Consider the following 18,443-nt stretch of genomic DNA (forward strand, 5'->3'; position numbering starts at 1 on the left):
GAGGGAAGATTCCTGGAGAATTAAAAGACTATTCGTTTGGGCTTCAAAATTCAGAATTTGTATTTCAGATGCAAATTGCATGAAAATCAGATGGGTGGAATTAAAGCTTGCTTTTGCATGATTTATTTTTTAAAGGGGGATTGTTAAGCAAATTATTATGCAGGGTTTAGTAATAATATTGATGTACTAAACAAGACTTATAGATTTTTTTAAAGAATTTTATTTATTCATTCACTCATTTTTTTTTTTTTTTTGGTGGGTGGAGGTAATTAGGTTTCCTTATTTATTTACTATTAGAGAAGGTGCTGGGGATTGAACCCAGAACCTCATGCATGCTAAGCATGTGCTTTACTACTTGAGCTACACCCTCCCCCCTTAGATTTTTTAAAATTCCCTAAAAGAACAAAATTTTCATGGGTCTGTTTTTGCATTTACTTGCAAAACATATATGCTGATTACAATGTGCTTATTCATTAGAGCAATTAATTAAAAGACACTCGATAATAGCTGATTAGGCTAGTTCTGATTAATATATAAAATTGAAATCATAAATTGAAATTTATTTATAACTACTATAAACTACCATAAATTATAATGTATAATTCAGATTACCATGTATTTAGAGAGGCCATTTGCCACATGGCCTATAGTAACAAGTTTCATTGTTCAAAATAAAATTCCTTGCCTTAACTTCAAAACTTACTATTTCTATAATTTTTAATTCTGTTTAAGGGATCTTTCTCATCAACTCTGGAACAAGCTTACAATCTTTTCTTGAAACCCTCAAAGTCAAATATGTTTCAGAATTTAGAGTTTAGGCATTAGAAAGTTAATATTGTTCATACACCACGTATTGTCTGACAGCCTTAGAGAGGCCTGAGGCACCCTGTAATCAAACCATCAATTTCTGCAGTGAAACACATGTGTGTCCACACTAAGAAGGATTATTAGTGACCATAAATAGCCTCACATCTGTTCAAATATGTTGTTTGCTACCAAATGAATTTGCTCCTAAGTTAGAAAAATCTTTAGTGAAACTTATGAAGAAAGATTTTATTTTCAGGGTGTTTGGCTTTTGGAATTGCAGATAAAGGATCATGGACTACATCTTGATTTCTAATCTGTTCTTCATAGTCTTGCCAGGGTTGTCGTCCTCACACCCAGGCGTTCCATGGCACCTTCGTTGTGTCAGCATCTTCATGGTTTCCCACTACTTCCCCCTGTAGGCTTCTTGGAAGACCTCCCACATCCATACCCTATCAATTTTTCTAGGCTCTTTCCTAAAATCTATGTGCTTCACTCCAACCCAGCTCAACTTACCAACAATTTCCACGTATACCTTCCACCTCCTTGTTCACTACACTTCAGACTGGAATGCCTTCCTCCAGAGACCCCCAAGTCCACATCCCACCTCAGATACTGTCATCCTTTTCCTCCTTCCTTGCCCATCTCACATCCCACCTTTATAGAAGCCTTGCTCCTTTCCCCAGTCAGAAGGTGCTTTAAAAACATACTGCCTGCACCTCTAAATACAGCACTAATTTATTTTCCATTTGAATTGCTATTCATGTGATAACCTCCCCTCCCACTAGGTTTAAACCCCTACAGCTTCTTTCACTCCTTTTGGATTATAGTATGTATTTAAGAGTCGTTAGTTAGATGAAGGAGTGAATGTCTTAGTTAATCTCTCTTGATCTCATCAATCTAACCTCCCATGGGAATCCCACACCCCAAAGTCATTGCCATTGCCCTTATTCTAACCTTCCCCAAGTGGAGAGCAGGGTCTAGACCTCAAGGGAATACCTTCAACAGGACCCAATCTTTGTGTACAGGTTTTGATTCAGCATTTCTTTGGAAAAGAAAAATACACTTTCTCTTTGGTTGCAGTATTCACATTGATGATACTGTCAGGAAGGAAGGCGTCATGCCGTCTGAGACTGGCAGGCACTATCGGCTACTTCATTCTGCAGGTCTCCACTTAAACATCACTTCCCTGGAGAAGTCCTCCCGGACCGGCTGACTTCGGTCAGGTCTCCTTGCTGTGCACTCTCATAGCTTTTGTCTTGTTAACAGTCATCGTGTTCACATTGGGAATATGACTCCCAGTCCAAGAACTCAGATGAGTAAGAAATATAACTTAATTTTCTATAACAATTTGACTTCTGAATCTAAACCTCCATTCTTCTGAGCTGACAAAACAACAAACATCAGTCTTCTTGGGATTTCCACACTTTCTTCCTCCTTTTGGATCGATTCACATTCCTGGGGTCTTGTAGCATCAAAAGGTCAGGAGGTGGGAATAGAGAGGCACCCGGTCTTCTGTTGCCAGTCCACACAGTTTGCTGCTGAGAAGGCAGCGTGGCCTGGCTAACCTGCATGGCCCTTCAGAGACAGTGTGTCACTGCTGCATCTCTGGGACATGGGGAACTCTCTGCTGTTTCTGTGCTACACTTCATACTGAGAACACATTTGTAAGGCTGCCCCTGATCTTGTGCATCTAGACATGTCACATAGCCATTTCTTCTTTGAGATATTGTCTTCCTGGAAGGTGCTGCTGGAAAGGAGGGTTTAGGCTCCCTCTGCTCTTGGAGACCACAGATTTCTTTCCTCTCTTTCAGTTTGGGGACATACTTTCCTAGATATTTTTGGTTTCTAGCTATGTTAGCAAACAAGTTTTGTTTTCCATCCTGCCGTCTCATACCTTTTCTGAGGCAATAGCAGACGGCCAACAAAGAGCTTGATTGAGAGGCAAAGGAAATGGAAGAGTATGAGAGAAAAAGCATAGATAAGTGTATGAAAAGAGATCCCAGTCTCATTTGTAATTGCTTGTTTAATGTCTGCCTTTCTCGGTTATAGTCTAAGCTCTATGAAGCCTGGGATAAGGCTTTCTGATCTCAATGTCCAAATATTCCCTTTTTATAGTTAACATAAATTCTTATAGTAGTATAAATTCTTCTTGAATAAGTGAATGAATAAATAGGAATGAAATTCAGAGACCATGAAGGATTTATGGAAAACCTAATGGCTAAGAAGGTGGACTCCGGAGCAGATGGCCAGGTTGTGAATCTTGACTCGGCTACTTACAGTTAGGTGTGTGAAACCCATAACCTCTTTCTGCCTCCAATTCCTCATCTGTCAAATAGTTGTTGTCAGGATCAAAAGAGTTAACATTTATAAAGCTCTTGGAACTATACCAGGCACATAGTAAGTGTCATATGACTGTTGACCACTATCAGTACCATCATCATCACTATTTGTTATCTCATTATTATTAAGAAACCCTAAGACAAGACTGGTCCAAAGATAGCAAAGTCTATATACATAAAATTTATACAATGTTATTTTTGCACAATCTCCCATACTGCGAGGTTGTTTTATTTTTCTTCCTTCTATCCCACACCTACACTACTCTGGTTCCATCAGGCTGGGGCAGTACTTCTCCAGGAATCCTACTTCTTTTCTCAGGGTCACATCTTTTGTTGGCATTTCTTAGCTGTACGTCCTTAGGAAACCTGACACCCCCCCAGAATCCCTTCTTAGATCGTAAGTAACAGGGAGAGCCTTTCTCAGTATGTGTAATTCATGTAGTTTTTCTAATTCTTTAACTTGTCAGCTTTGGAGTTTATCCGCCATCTTTCTGCTTATTTGTAGCATGGGTCCTTTGCAGTTTGCCTTTGCTTCCTTAGCATTACAGTAGATATAGTATTTAATGACATGACTTTGTCTCTGTAGAGATTGCATTGCTCTCTTTCTCTCAGCAATTATTTATGAATTCACCTTTATCATTTACATATAAAAAGGTAATTCCTGGAGTGACTGGGGTTAACATTCATGATAGAACACAATAGCATGGGACTTTCAAGTATCTATAAAAAAGAAAAATTAACTTTTTGAGCCAAGTATTTTGTTTAACTAGAGAGTTTATTCCTTCCATAATCATCATAAGACAGCATTTTTCAGTCAGCTATAAATTCTGATTCTCACAGGCTCCACTGCTCATATTATTTGGTTGTTCAAAGGATTCATTTAGCTATTTAGCTTCATACAGTTGATTTTTCTATTCAGATAGATTATACCATCTACTGCAATATGGAATGATTTAGCAGCAAATTTCTTTCTCTTTCTCTTAATTTTTTCCCCTTATTTACCCTTCTAAGAGTTCCTGCTATTAAACTAAAGTTATTCTTTTACCTAAATATTTTTGCATTCTATTTGAATATTTCCCCATCTGGTCTCTCTTAGTTAGAAATCATTTTATCAACTTCTAGGAATATTCGTCTTTATTTATGCTGCACACATACTCACTGTAATGGCTGTATTGCAATGCATGATATATTTTGGGCAAACAGAATTATGATACTGTTTATATTATGGAGAAACTCAGGGATTCTTATTTCTCAGCATAACACGTATCTTTTCTTCCAATACGATTTGCCGTTGGGGCCCCTTAACCACCTTTGTGATTAAAATGATTGTTTATTTTTTCCTCCAGACCTCTACCATCTCAGGGACACTCCCACATGCTTATTAGTGAGCATCCATTATCAGTGACATTGGCCATTGTTTGCCTTTTCTTACTCTGGGTCATTTATGTACATTTATTCGGCACAATTAATGGTGCAATAAACAGTGAAGTCAAGTATGTGTCTAACATTTTGAGTCATTCGCCTGTGTAGAATTTTTGTGAGGAGAGTTGGCATTCTTCCTGTTTCTACAGCCACTTTCTATTAACCCTTTTTGTAGTTGCCTCTTCCTCTGATCATCCCTTAAGTCAGAGTCTTTCCAAGGGTCTCCTCCTAGGTCTGTTCTCTCTACAGCCTCCCGAGGTGACTCCATGCGGCCCCGTGATTTGTGGCTCCCACCTCTCTCCTGACTTTTTAAACGCATATCCAACGGTGGCCCCTTGGCTGTCCATAAACACCTCACATTCAGCAAGCTAACTGAATTCATCATCTGAAACCACCCGCCTGCCCCCAGAAAGTCCCCTGCGTACTAGTGTTCCCCTACCATCCTTCCACTGTTCAAGCTAGAAACCTGGGACTGCCCTCTGCTCCTCTTTCTCCCTTATGTTCCCAGCCAAGCTGCAAGTCCCATGAATCCTACCTCCTAAATATCGCAGGAAACTATGCATTTGTCCTCCTCTAGTTCTAGGACACTGTCCCTCAGCTAGACTACTGTAACCTTTCCCTGAATGTTCTTTCTTTGGTTCTACTGTTGCTGTGCCGGCCCCCATCCCCTCATTCACCTGGCTAGGAGGTCTTCCAGAGTTCTTGGAACCTCACACTAGGTGCATGTTTTACTTCTGTGCAGCCCTTCCCCTTCTCCATCATAATGGGGTCACTAATGATCGTTACTGCCTGCTTATTTTAACCTTTTCCCCACCACACGTTAAACCCTGTGAGCTAGGGGTCTAGCTCACCGTTCAATCCCCAGGGCCTGGCCTAGTAAAGCCTGCACAGAAGGCATTCAGTAAATACTTCTTAAATATTGTTGTATGTTAGTCAATTTTTAAGCTTTCTAGTGTTTAAGCTATAAAACAAATAGAAAGAAATTATAAACACATAAATTTCATGATGACAACGTCTGGAATTAGAACTCCTGGATTAAGTTTCTGGCTTTCTCAGTGCCCTATTGAATATTTTTGACAAAACATGAAATTTTTCTCACTATAATGTAATCATATAACACTCATCATTACTGAGTATACGATAAAAATGACGATAACATCTTTAATTTATGGTCCGAAGTAGTTAGAAGCATTTCTTATGAATTATTTATTTGTTCAATGTCCCTTTGGGGTAGGCCAGCAACTTTCCTTCCAAAAGGCAGTGAAGGGAGATAGAATTCCTCCTGTAATGATGTTAAAACACTGGTCCTGGATGGTTACCTACTTCACAGAACATGGGGAGGATTCGTGAAGTTATCTGGGTCTTCATGCTAAGGATAAAGCAGTTTTATCCTCTTGTATATCCAGTTTCTTAAGAACTCAAAATATTTGGGGGTGAAAATATATACAAATTATTTCAGTATTTCAGCTTATTCCTGGACTCTGTCTCCGTGTTTTTCTGGAGACACTTTTTTTTTCCACACCCACTCGAACCATCTGTGTACCAGGCAAGTTTTCCGAGATGTAAAACCAAGTGAAATATGTCCATTCCATTTATTTAGAAAGGACTATGACGAATGATACTGGAAAAAATGGCATGGTTAATGAAAAAGCTCACTCCCTGTGTGAACAGCAAGGGCAGCCTGGCAGTTATGGCCACGCAGAGCCTAGACACACAGACAAATTCTCAGCACCGATGCTTTTCAAGCTTATCCTCCAAAGACCACCTACAGGGAGCAGAGTCGCTTCAGTGTCTCTGTGCGATCTGGAGGTAGCCCCCGTGAGGTGAGGTTCTGTACCACCATCAAACAGTAACAATTTTAAAGGTTTGTGCAAGTTTTGCATTCTACCCCAAGTTATGTCAATGTTTGCTTTATATAAAAAAAGACTTCAAGTTATGTATCATCAATTAAAATGGACTCCAGGGAGGTGAGTATAGCTCAGTGGCACAGTGCATGCTTACCATGCACGAGGTCCTGGGTTTAATCCCCAGGACCTCTATTGAAAAATAATGGACTCTTAAGGAAGAGGTACCATATTTATTATTGTGTTTAAACGCTCCCCAGGACACTGGCATATGCCCTTGTTCAAACGTTACCATAGTTTGAAAAAGCACCCAGGCCATGGGATTTTTGTTAGAATTTAGAAGAATTTGTCCAACTGTCCCCTTTCTATTTTGCTGCATGTAAACTCCTGAAGTCTTTTTGGCTGGCTCACTAGTGAATCTTTAGAATGTTTGTCTAAGCACCTAACTGGTAACATGTCCACAGTTAAGATGATTGAGGACTATAAAATCAGCTTCCTCAAACAGAGATTTTCTGTTTGAGAAAAAGGATCTATCTGAGATGAGCATTACCTACCCACTTCTCTCCTTAGGTCTCATTAGCACTGGAAGCCAAACTAAATTCTAGAACTTCATGGGGTTTTTTGGATGTGTGTGTGAGCAGGCTGGTCATGCTCAGATATGAGTACGAGAAGTGACTTATTTATACATGCAAATTGCAAAACTTTTGTAAGGCCTGCCATGTGTGCTGTTAAAAGGTTTTTACTTTTAAATGATTTTTGTTAGATAATCCTGTTTCAAGTGACACTGATTTATCGCCACTAATCAAGATTCTGATCCCTCATAGACTTCTTGTTTGTATCTGTTTTTGTTCTTTGTTACATAAATATGAGGTTTATATATAAAATCCTGACTGTGTAATATAGGGCTAATGAGTCACAGATGGAAAGATGCTGGCACATCACCATCTAATAACATTTCAAACTCATATTCCATAGTAAAACAAAAGCAAATTGTACACATCTGTTTTCCAACTTGCAGCGTTTCTGAATTGGTGGAGAGTCAATGTTTAAGGCACTTTTGCTTGGGGAGAAGAAAAAGAGGGTACAGGTCACCTCAAAACTGTCCGGCCTCTTCATAGCCTTATCAGAAAGGATTTGGCAAAAGGGTTGAGATTCCCTCAGCTTTGCCTCCTGAGAAGTCCCAGCTCTAAAGAACAAGAGTCAAAGGCATTATGGCTGAAGAGGTGCCTCCAACTACAAACATAATTTTCTTGGCTCTCTTAAAAAGAAAAATATATCCCTAATAAGGGGCAAAAAGGGAGAAAAATATACTAGAACTAATGAAATTTAAAGACAAGAAAATTTCTGGCTTTTTCTAAATATATCCTCAAAATAGATTTGAGAGGGAAAGGGGGAAGGAAAGCGGGGAGGAGAAAACACAGGAGGGAAGCCTGCGGACACTCGAGGTCATGTATTGCTGTGGTTGCTATTTGGTTTTTTGTACGGTAAACGTATTCAGTTTGGGGAAAAAATTGGAAGAAAAGGCTCTGATAATCACACGTTGTTGGGAAAGAAAGAGAACACAGGCAAAATTTCTCTCTCTGACCCACACGATTGATAATGCCTGTGGGGACGAGTTAGTACAAGCTGGGGAAGTACCATCTCTCCCATCTTCTCCTCGGTGAGGAAATTCTAAACCACTTTTCTGCTTCAAGGGGGTGTGTGAACTGTCAAGTTCTTTCAGAAAAGTTACGTGACACAAGTGATTACTGCAGAGTATGACCATAAATCCCTCTGACATGGAATCCGCATGTTATAAGAGACAGGTTTCCATCTGCCACCTCTGCAGGAATTCCTGAAACAGGAAAGACCTGAGACTCATCACATGATTGGAGAGAGAAATTTTGATGTGTGGGTGGTAAAATTCTATTTTATGAGGCATACTGCATTTCTTCTGAGGAATACGTCTGATCTGACTGCAAAATACTGTTCACTGTTGTCCAGAAAAAGATTTAATACATGTATTGTATGTCCTGAGTCATAAACAGAATCTGAAGAGAGGGAAATTACAGTGTTGTGTTTATAACAGAGTCTGCAGTTATCTCCATTTTGTACTAACATTTTGTTTGTAAGAGTCCAGAAATCTTAAGGGTCTATGCATGGAGCCCGATGTACCTGAGTTCTCGGCCTGATCATTCCCTAAAAGGAATGCGTTTGGCTTGGGGGCTTCATGCGTCTGGTTTTGTTTAGGGTGTGTCAAACGAGGCAAGACTTAGAGCCGGGATGGGGTGGCATTAGGTACATGCTTGTTTTGTTTGTCCGCCAGTGGAATGTCTGTGTGACGTTTTGTGTCGTGTTGTTTTGGTGCTGTGCCGTGTCCATAGGGTCTGCCAGGCTTCCCCACAGTTGCTGCTCTGCACAGTAATCAGATCCTCACCGTCAAGGTTTGTGGTTGGCACCCGTGCCTGCTCGGTCCGAGCCCGCAATCAGCATAAGAGTGAGCAAGAATAGCCAAATTGGCTTGCAGAGTCCAGTCACTCCCTTTCCTCACGCAGAACATCAGGTTATTGGGCACTTAGGACCTTAGCTACATGGATGAGGTCAAATGCATATTAAGAAGAAGAATCCTGAGCATATTAAGAGAGGAGGATGTTTAAGTTAAGCAGGAGCAATGAGGTACGGCAGGCAAGCTCTCTAGGACTGTGCCATGCCGTGGTGGTTTAATTGGCATGCATGGTAGTGCTCTGTGATATTTTTCAGTCAATTAAGTAATCCTAAGTACTCCGGAATTCAGCATCAATAAAATGGCCATGGCGTTCGTGCCCTATTATGCTGGTTGACGAGCTGACGGAAATTGAACTGGCGCTTTGTCTCTGGACTTTCTGCTCAGAGTGCAGGAGGCGGGTGATGCAAGGTTACCTGCTTCTTTAATACATGGCACTAAAAAGGCCCAACACCCACAGCAAAAAAGATTCATTTCTAACTAAAAATCTGGTCCCACCTTCCCGTTTCAAGGTTTGTATTCCTTTCAAGAAGAGCCAGAGGGTCTTATGTCAGACACAAGTGCCAGTTCTGTTTTGTTTGATGGTTATTACAAGTCTAATGTGTATCTTTATTTCTTTCTTGGGGCCTTCTGATGCCTATTCTTCAACTCTCTCATCTCTGAACTCCAACCTTTGACCTCACCTGACTGATCAGATGGTGTTTCCTAAAATCAATCATGGGTTTCTCTCTGCTGATCAGCAGCTCATTAAACGCCGCCTGATTAAGGTAGTGCTTATTCTTGCTCAAGTCTGATTTCTCCTTTGCATTCAATTTTTACTCTGTATACTGTTGCTTTGCCGTTTACCTCTCATGGGAAGGGATGGGGTGTGGGCAGTGGGCATTTATCTTAAAATATCCTAGAGCAAAATTATGCCTAATGAGCTGCAACTGTTTGAAATATATATGAAAATATCAAAATCAATAGGTAGAGAAAGCCTATCTAATTTTTTCTTAAACAAACCAAAAAAAAAAAGCTTAAAAGTTATATCCAGTGATAGATCCAGTCTCTAAGCTCTCTAGCTTCAGTAATTTATAAATTATTACGCAGCATGACAAGAGCCTTGTATGCTTAATTTTATAGGTTATGAAAAAGTAAATATTTGTCCGACTATAAATGCAGCCACTTTGCTAAGCAAGATGAATATAACTGATGCAGCATTGTCATAGATAAAATTATGCAAAAGTTTTCCACCGGCTCTGAGTGTGATGATAACACACACACTGTTTCCAAAAGCTGGGAGTGCTGGTTTCTGAGCGGCTTTGATGTTAACAGCGTCTGCCCCGCTCACCAGCATGAATATTTATTTGCTCCCCGCTGGCAAGCAAATTGCCTACAGCCTTTACGTTTCTGGTTGTTCTGGTTCTTTTCATAGTGTAAATGTGGATTAGATAATACAATTTAAAGTGTTGAAAAGAAGACCTGGGTCTTTACCTTTCATGGTTATTGTTGGTCTGTCCCCTCCTCCACTGCAGGGCGACCAAGGACAGGCGGGGCCCCCAGGCCCTCCAGGCCCTCCAGGCCCTAGAGGGCCTCCTGGGGACACAGGGAAGGACGGCCCCCGCGGAATGCCAGGAGTGCCCGTGAGTTGCTTTTTGAATCAGTTGTTCTCATGGGTTTTGTTTCATTTTAAGTGCTGAGAATTGGGATGGAGTTGGGGGAGGTGAGGCAGAGTGGAGTGGGTTGAGGGAAGTGGGATGATAAGAAAGTCCCCAAGCACAGGAGGCACTGCCAGAAGGATTCTGCTTTACCACCCACCCCATGGGGCACCCACGCCAACCACAAAGAGAGGCCTGGAGACAGCAACTGACCTGGATCAAGAAGTCTTCCATTGGAGGTGACTGGTCTCACTTGTGACCTGAGTACCATAGTGTACCTCAGTGCCTTTGGTGTAAAACTAGGTGGGAGACTGATAACATTTTCCAAAGGATCAATAACAGAGACAATATAGTCCCATGCAATTTATGGAAAGTAAAAGAGGTAAGTCTTTCTACTACGTATTCCCTTGTAAGTAACTTGACCCGCTAAATTGCTGATAAAACAGTAAAATTAATGGTTAAAACATCAATGGGTATGGTTTGAATATCATTTGTCCTTCATATGTGAAGTTTATTAATAGAAATGACTTAAAAGTGATCTCAACACTTAGATTCAAGTTACTTAGTTACTAAGATTGGCCAAGTGTCAATAATAGAGTGACAGAGGACACTAGATAAGTGGTTTGGTTTGTTAGAGGCAACTCAGCAATTTAAAGAAATACATGGAAAATGTCAAAAATTTGTACACTTCAATTATGACTTTAGGACTCGAAATTCAGGTTTATTGCTTAATTAAATTATTTAATGTATTGCTTTAACTTAAATTATTTTCAGTAGTGTTTTTGTAATACAAAAGTAGTAATGAAATTATTTATCTACAAAGTAGAAAAACTTGAAAATAAAGACAACTAGAAAAGAAAAAAATCAGCCATAGTCATTAATGTTTTGGTATATTTCATTTTATATTCCTATATTTATGTATTTTGAGTGATTCTTTTCTAAGTATATAGGGTACTTCAAAACTTTTCTGAGACAAAACTTTTTATAAGCCCCTCCCCCACCCACCCTTAAAGCTGCTATAAATTTGTCATGTGAAATAAGGAATTGACTTTCCACATGATCTGCTGGTTGTTAGGACTGATTTCACTGGACCATCCAAGGTAGTGGATTCATCCTAAAACTGCCTTCTAGGATCTCACATTTTCTCAGGATGAGACCCCAAGAGACAGAGAAAGCTGTAGCTTCAAGGACACATAAAGCTCTCCAGTTGATTGCTGGTTGCCAACAAAGATATAATGAGTGTTTCTTCAAATAAGAATAGTTAAAACCACTGTGATGGTACAAAATCAGTCAGATCCTTGGGCATTGTATACCTCACAGGAAACTCAAGGCATAAATTACTTTTAAGAAACAAAGGTAAAAGGTATGACAAACTGTAACACATCCAAATATCATACCACCCTTCAAAGGAATAGAGTTTATTCATTTAAGTAAGAAATGACTCTACAAAGGTTCGTGAATATTTTTTAATTCCACAGATATAATTTGAACTGGATTTATGGTCTTAGAGTTAATTTGTATGCACTATCACAACCACTAGAAAAGGATTCTATAAAAATAAACTGAAAAGTACTTATTTATAAAGTCCAGCAACATCTGTATATATTGGCATTACAAGCATAGTTTTTCCAAAAAATATCTGTAGCCAATGGCTACCATTATAATAAGATGACAGTGAAACATGATAATGAATTCTGTATTAATCTGAGTGTTAGGAATTAGTATAGCAATATGGCATGGCAGAATTTTCTCTATCAATGTTAATAAAACATGTTACTTCAACCATTGTTAATCCAGGAGGATCAAAGTTCAAGATCAATCTCTGCTCATTTTATTATTTAATTCCTGCGTTAAGAGCAATTATCTCTCTCTCCTGTAATGTGGCGGTTCTGAGTTCTCATAAAAGAACATGTCATCATCTTTATGTCATCATAAACAGAACATAATAATGAAATGTTACTGTAATTATCATTATTAATTTTCTAGGACCATTTGTTCATTTCCAGTATAATATCTCCTACTAGCTTTATTTAAAATAGCTTCTTGGCATAATTCTTAAATCTCTACTGTAATCTGAACTCATTTTGTTAAATCCTAAAATTTTATAAAATGCATTTGGAGAAAGAATATCAGCTCGCTCTAATTTTCATTGCATTTGCATTCCTCTAGTTAGCCTGAAAAGTATATATTTGACGTTCATGAACCCAAGTGGATATTTTGAAAAAGGAAAAAAAAAGATTGAAATTGGTTTTTACTGTTTAGAGCACTAATAAAATTATCACTATTCTTTTTTAAGGGTGAACCAGGGAAACTAGGAGAACAAGGCTTGATGGCAAGTATTTCAATTTATCTTTTTCTACACTGAAATGAGTAGAAGGACAAGTTATTCAAAACTGTGGTCAAGATTTTGTGTAATAAATGTGTCTGTCATGTGACCTATGACAAAAAGAATGAGAATCAGTTAAAGTTTAAAAATGATAGGGCCTGTCCATCATATGGTAAGGATCACATGACAATGCATCTGCAGAACTGATACAGGAAGGAAACAGAAGGAGGTTCCAGGTGGAGCGAGTAACAGAGAGACCCTGAGGAAGACTCTGCTATAAATTCAGGGATAAGCTTGTTAGCTTGAACAAAAATGAGTTTTCAAAGGATCCAGGAGTGACTACCTGTGCATTAGTACAGCACATCTTCCACAGTGATTCCAGGAGTTTTTCTTTTGCTGAAGGTCTACAGCCAGAGAGAAACAGTTGTGCCTTCTTGATCCCTGTCATTACAAAAAATCATGAAGTGAGTCCTCTTGGGCTTTCCCGTAGACCTGCAGGTCCCAGCTCCTCAGGATTGTGTGTCCTTTGCCAGTGAAAGAGAAACTGGGGCAGCTGACTGAGCCCCAAAGAGTAGAATTCCTTCCACCAACTTCTCCCTGTCTCTTCCCCTCTGTCTCTGGAGCCACCTTTCTGACCTACTTCGTGCCATAAACAATATTGGGGAACACAGAGTGATCCTCTCTAATAACCCGAATCCCAGACACAGCTGTATCTCACACTCGGCCTGGGTGCAGTGATCGCAACTGGCTTGATCACATCCATTCCACACGATGCGTGGCATGCAGCCTGCAGGTGTTCAGGATACAAAATTTATTTTTAAAAAATAGTTAGCTAGTCCTAGTGAAATGAATGCACAGGAACACGCTAGTCGGTCAGGAATTAAAACAAATGTGTGTTTGGGTTAAATGTCAAAGGCTTCTCCCCGCACAGGATGCCTTCAACAGCCCTCCTGGGGAGACACTCAGCAGGCTGCAGTCTTAGCTGTAGGGTAGCTCCCCTGGAAACGTCACTGGTGGGATGAAAGCGTCCTGGGACCCAACCTGACCTACCGCTTGGAAGTTCTCTGTTCCTGACCTGTAGTATCAAGATAGATATTTGACAGGGATAATCAGGGGTGCTATAATGGATTCTCTTTTAAAAGAATAAAATGAAAGAAAAAGAATAACAGAAGGACCATATGTGAAAATTAAATCCATCATCCGTGGTAACTTCACATACAAGTACAGCATTAGCTCTCAGGGTTATAGGATCACAGTGGGTGGAGGATTTTGGGAGAACGACAATATAAATTTTGAAATTGCTTTAAGCATTTGAATGCACCTGTAGTTTCTATCGTGGATAATGGTCAAACCATATTCCTCCCATACTTCCTTACACTGAAGGCTACTTGGGATTCTCAGGAGCCCTCGTTCGTTCCCAGGCATGCAGAGTCCACCTAGTCCTAAATGAATTATCTTATTATCTTAGTTTGCTCCGATTTCCCATTTCATATAGCAACTTTTCAGATAAAGATGATCCTGGATATTTTTTCTCTAAACTTTTTCTTCTCCCTTTAAACTAGTCAGATTTAGTTCATACTCTCATTTCAAAAAATGCAGCTAAGAAACTCAATTGAAATCACAAATGTTCAAAGCCTTGTAATGTAGTGATCTTCTAAAGTGCACTCTACTGTTTTTAATTATATAAAAAATTCTTTTTTAAAAGAAAATTTGTAACATATATAAAGAAAAGTAGACAAATCATAAGTATACATCTTAGTGAATTTTCACAGTGAGCATAACTGTAACCACAAACCAGATCAAGAAATAGAAAGTTATCATATCCTAGGAAACCCCCTTTATCCCACCCTCCGTCACTACCCCCTCTTCTGCCTTTGCCAATGTAGATTAATTCTGCGTGCATTTGAATTTTATATTGATAGAATCATGCAACATGTAACTTTTGTGTTTGGCTTCTTTCGTTCAACATTATATTTGTGAGATCATCCACCTCTGTTTTAATAGCCTTCACAGCTGGTTAAAAAAAAATTAAGAGGAAGAACCTTACTTCCTTGACTACCCTGTTAAAACTACATCACTCAAATAGCAGTAAATGAATGAATAGTCTGTCTGACCTTGGGCAAGTCACTTAACCTCTCAATTTCTCATCTGTAAAGAAAGGATAGTAATACCCTCTCTGCCTCCCTTATAAGGCCGCCAAAGACAAATGCAATAAATTAGGAGAAAGCACTTTAAAATATATAATGAAGAACTACATGAGTATGTTATTATTATTATCATCACTCAATTATTCCCTCTAGAATAAATTACAGGTGAGCAAAGATTTATATAACAGATGTATTCCTGTAAAGTTCTATATGAATCAGATTTTCATAAATCAACATATCTTAAATGTACTGGGGAATTTTGCTATTAAAGCAGTCCTATTCAGAGTCTTTTTGTAAAGCAATGTAATCCCCTAATTTCTCATTCCAGCAAAACTGAGTTTTTATTTATTATATTTGCTTAAAGTGAAATATTTCTATTATTTTAAAAAGTATCATTTTAAAAATATCACTATGTTTGTTAACTTAAATAGCACCTGTATATTTTAACCCATCTCATAGACAGAGGAAGGTACTGCAAATATAGTCACATCTGTTAAGAGGAGAAAATTTTTCTCAGAAATTTTCTTTTTTCTTTCAAATATTACGTGTGTGTTTGTGTGTGTCTGTGGGGGTGTGTGTTTTGGCTCTAAGTCTGGTAGAAAGAAAAGTACATTGTATCAGTAATCCTGGCCTCAGAACAAATTAGGAGTTTGTGACTGTACTCTGTGATCCTTTTTACTGATCTATAAAATATAGGCAATAATTCCTCTTCTATCTGTCTCGCTTGCTATATGGTGAGAAGCAAGTGAAATAATAAAAATATGAAAATGCTTTGTGGAACGAAGACTTCCATAAATGAGAAGTATCGCTGTTAAGACAGAAACACCAGATGACGTAACCTGGTGTGCTGAAAGACCTCTGTAAGGGCCAACAGCAGTGTGATAATATCTGTCAATTAAATTAGAATGTGTCAAATGCTGCGACTGGTAGTGCAGCTTATTCCTTTTGTCCTGTTTGTTGCCATCATTTTGGCCTTCTGTATATCACATCATCTTACATTATCAGCTTTTCATATCGCACCCCTATTCATCCACCAGTTCGAACAAGGGAAGAAAGATAATAAGCATTACTGCTCTCATCTTTTCCATGATGTACAAAACCCATTACATTTATTGGTTTGTGTTGTGGAGGAGTGTTTGCTTACTTGAGGATCTTGAGAGGCACTGGAGAATGCTTTAAAATTTAAATTGTCTCTAATGATGGAAAAAACTAGGAATGATCTAAAATTAGCTCTGACAAAACTGTTTATGAGTGTGTCCGGTGGGGAATTAGTTTTCATAATCCATGCTGTGTATTTTATACTGCAAAAATAGTCATCTGAAGATTAGCAGCATCTCTGATAGAATGAAAAAGAGGTCCTGCCTCTCAAGCAGTTTCACATTTATTTAATCCTGCTGTGCCTCTATTCCGTAAACAAGACCTTCGGGTTTTCTGAGAAGTTCTAGAGGAGATTTTAAAAGGCAGAATCTTGAGCTAAAATAAACTGGACTCCATCTAAATCAGGAGAGAATTGTTCTGGCTTATAAAACTTGACTCAAAAATCAAACCAAGAACTAACCCACAATTGGAAGTGCTAAAGTTCTGAACCCCAGCAGGAATGATCTTTATTTTTCAGTTCTTCAGAAATTTTAATAGTTGTTAAAATAGTATTTTTTTTATCCCTACCTCCGCTTTTGTGATAATGTTGCTGCTAAAGCTGCTAATAGTTGTTAAAACAGTATTTTTGAAAGTATCTTTCCTTTTCATGTTCTTACTGTTTCTTTCTTTGACAAATTAGTAGAAATTCCCCAAAACATAAAACGTAGATGATGTATATTCAATATACCAACTAATCCAAGTTTCCTGGAAATTATTTTTTCGCCCAAAGTGTCTATAACCAAGATTTCATAGACCGTATCACTTTCCCTACTCTGAAACTCTTCCTTCCTCTCCCTCCCCCCAAATATATGCAAGCTCCATAGCAAATCCATACGTCTCTTTCTGAATTATGAGTACTTAAAATGTCACTCATTGGGCCCTGGTGGTGTCTGAGAGTTCAAAACTCAGAAAAATGCCTCTGTTATTGCTCCTTAAAGTGAAATTTGGGTTGTGTCCAAAGAGGTTATAGATGTTTTTTAGTTTGTTTTGATTTTGCCTGCAAACACATTGAATACATTTGGGTCAAGTGAATATAATGTATTTTATGTTAGCTAATAACATAAGCATAAATAGTTGCTTCTGCTTCATTTAAGATAAAATTGAATTAACCAATATATGAAGATTTACTTTATCATATTTAGTTATAATGCATTGCTAGCCCAGAGATTTGATAAAACTAATGATTTTACTTAACTGTGCTTTGCTCTGCCGGCCATATTAATCAGCAGGATGGTAGACATCGGAGACAACAGCAGGCTTCCCTTTGTGACTTTAATCTGGCGAAGAAAACAAAACTTCAAATCACAAATAACCAAAACAGCCCAAATTATCTTAGGATATTTCGTTATTAGACTAGATTTTAACAATGAAATCTTCTTTGTTAAAACTGCGTTAACTGAGTTGTACGCACTGCCCGCTGGGACGCCCTGGCAAGCGTTCTGGTGCTGCATTATCCTCACTTAGTCTGGTTGTCCATGAAGCACGTGCAATGGCCGCATCAACGGAGCCCTTCAGATCTGCTTGTGCTTTTGTCCAGAGCCTCCAATACTTGGTTTTGCAAGTGGAGAATAACGCCTCCCCTTCTGCTGCTCTCCCACTGCCCCGTCCCGTTGCTCAGCTCTGGTGGATTCCTGTGTGCACGTGAACTTCTGCAGTGGTGTCTCAAGGTCGCGTTAGTATGGGGACAGAGAGGAACACTTGACTTTCCTTTAAAGTTGATTTAGTCTCTCAGAAATAAAAAGCTGACTTGTGGGGAGCATTGTCAGGACCAATTTAAGAACACAGTCAAGTAACACAAATATGAAAAGATAGTCTAAAAGGCTGAATAGATGACTGTCTGTAGTCTTCCCTAACTCATTTTGTTTTTCTTACCAACTTCCAGGCTGTGGATAAGCTCTATTTTTAATATTTTTCACTGGTTTCAGTCAAAGGTCTAATAAGCTATATCATATTAGACATATTAATATATCTAGGCCTTTGATTCCTCATGTATAAAAGTGGTGAGACTAAATGACATCTGAGCCCTGTCCAGCTCTAAAATCTTGTTATCCGACTATATTTTCATTATAAAAGCATAGACATATATTAGTCATTTGTCCATGTTATATATGTACACCACTGTATTCTATAAATAATTAGATGCAATGAATACAGTCATATATTAAGTTTTAATGCAAGAAAGACTTAAAAATTCTCTTTCAAATCTATAACCAATGTCTCTAATTATTATTTCTTTTACAGAATCCAACCTACTGTAGCTAAACTAATGCAACATATGTCACTTTTGTATAAGAATATTAAT

At 38.6% G+C, this 18,443-nt stretch overlaps 1 protein-coding gene across 2 annotated transcripts in view; it reads left to right on the forward strand.

Moving 5' to 3' along the window:
- COL25A1 (collagen type XXV alpha 1 chain) overlaps positions 1 to 18,443 on the forward strand; it is a 409,478-nt gene that overhangs the window by 281,392 nt on the left and 109,643 nt on the right. The window contains exons 9-11 of one of the 2 annotated variants that reach the window (XM_072972767.1): positions 9,590 to 9,661; positions 10,409 to 10,516; positions 12,828 to 12,863. In XM_072972767.1, the coding sequence (XP_072828868.1) occupies positions 9,590 to 9,661; positions 10,409 to 10,516; positions 12,828 to 12,863 (216 nt within the window). Of the gene's footprint in view, positions 1 to 8,775; positions 8,836 to 9,589; positions 9,662 to 10,408; positions 10,517 to 12,827; positions 12,864 to 18,443 lie in introns of both variants that reach the window. The other variant, XM_072972769.1, reaches the window with a different exon arrangement.

This window comes from Vicugna pacos, chromosome 2, assembly GCF_048564905.1.
Source record: "Vicugna pacos chromosome 2, VicPac4, whole genome shotgun sequence".
NCBI lineage: Eukaryota > Metazoa > Chordata > Mammalia > Artiodactyla > Camelidae > Vicugna > Vicugna pacos.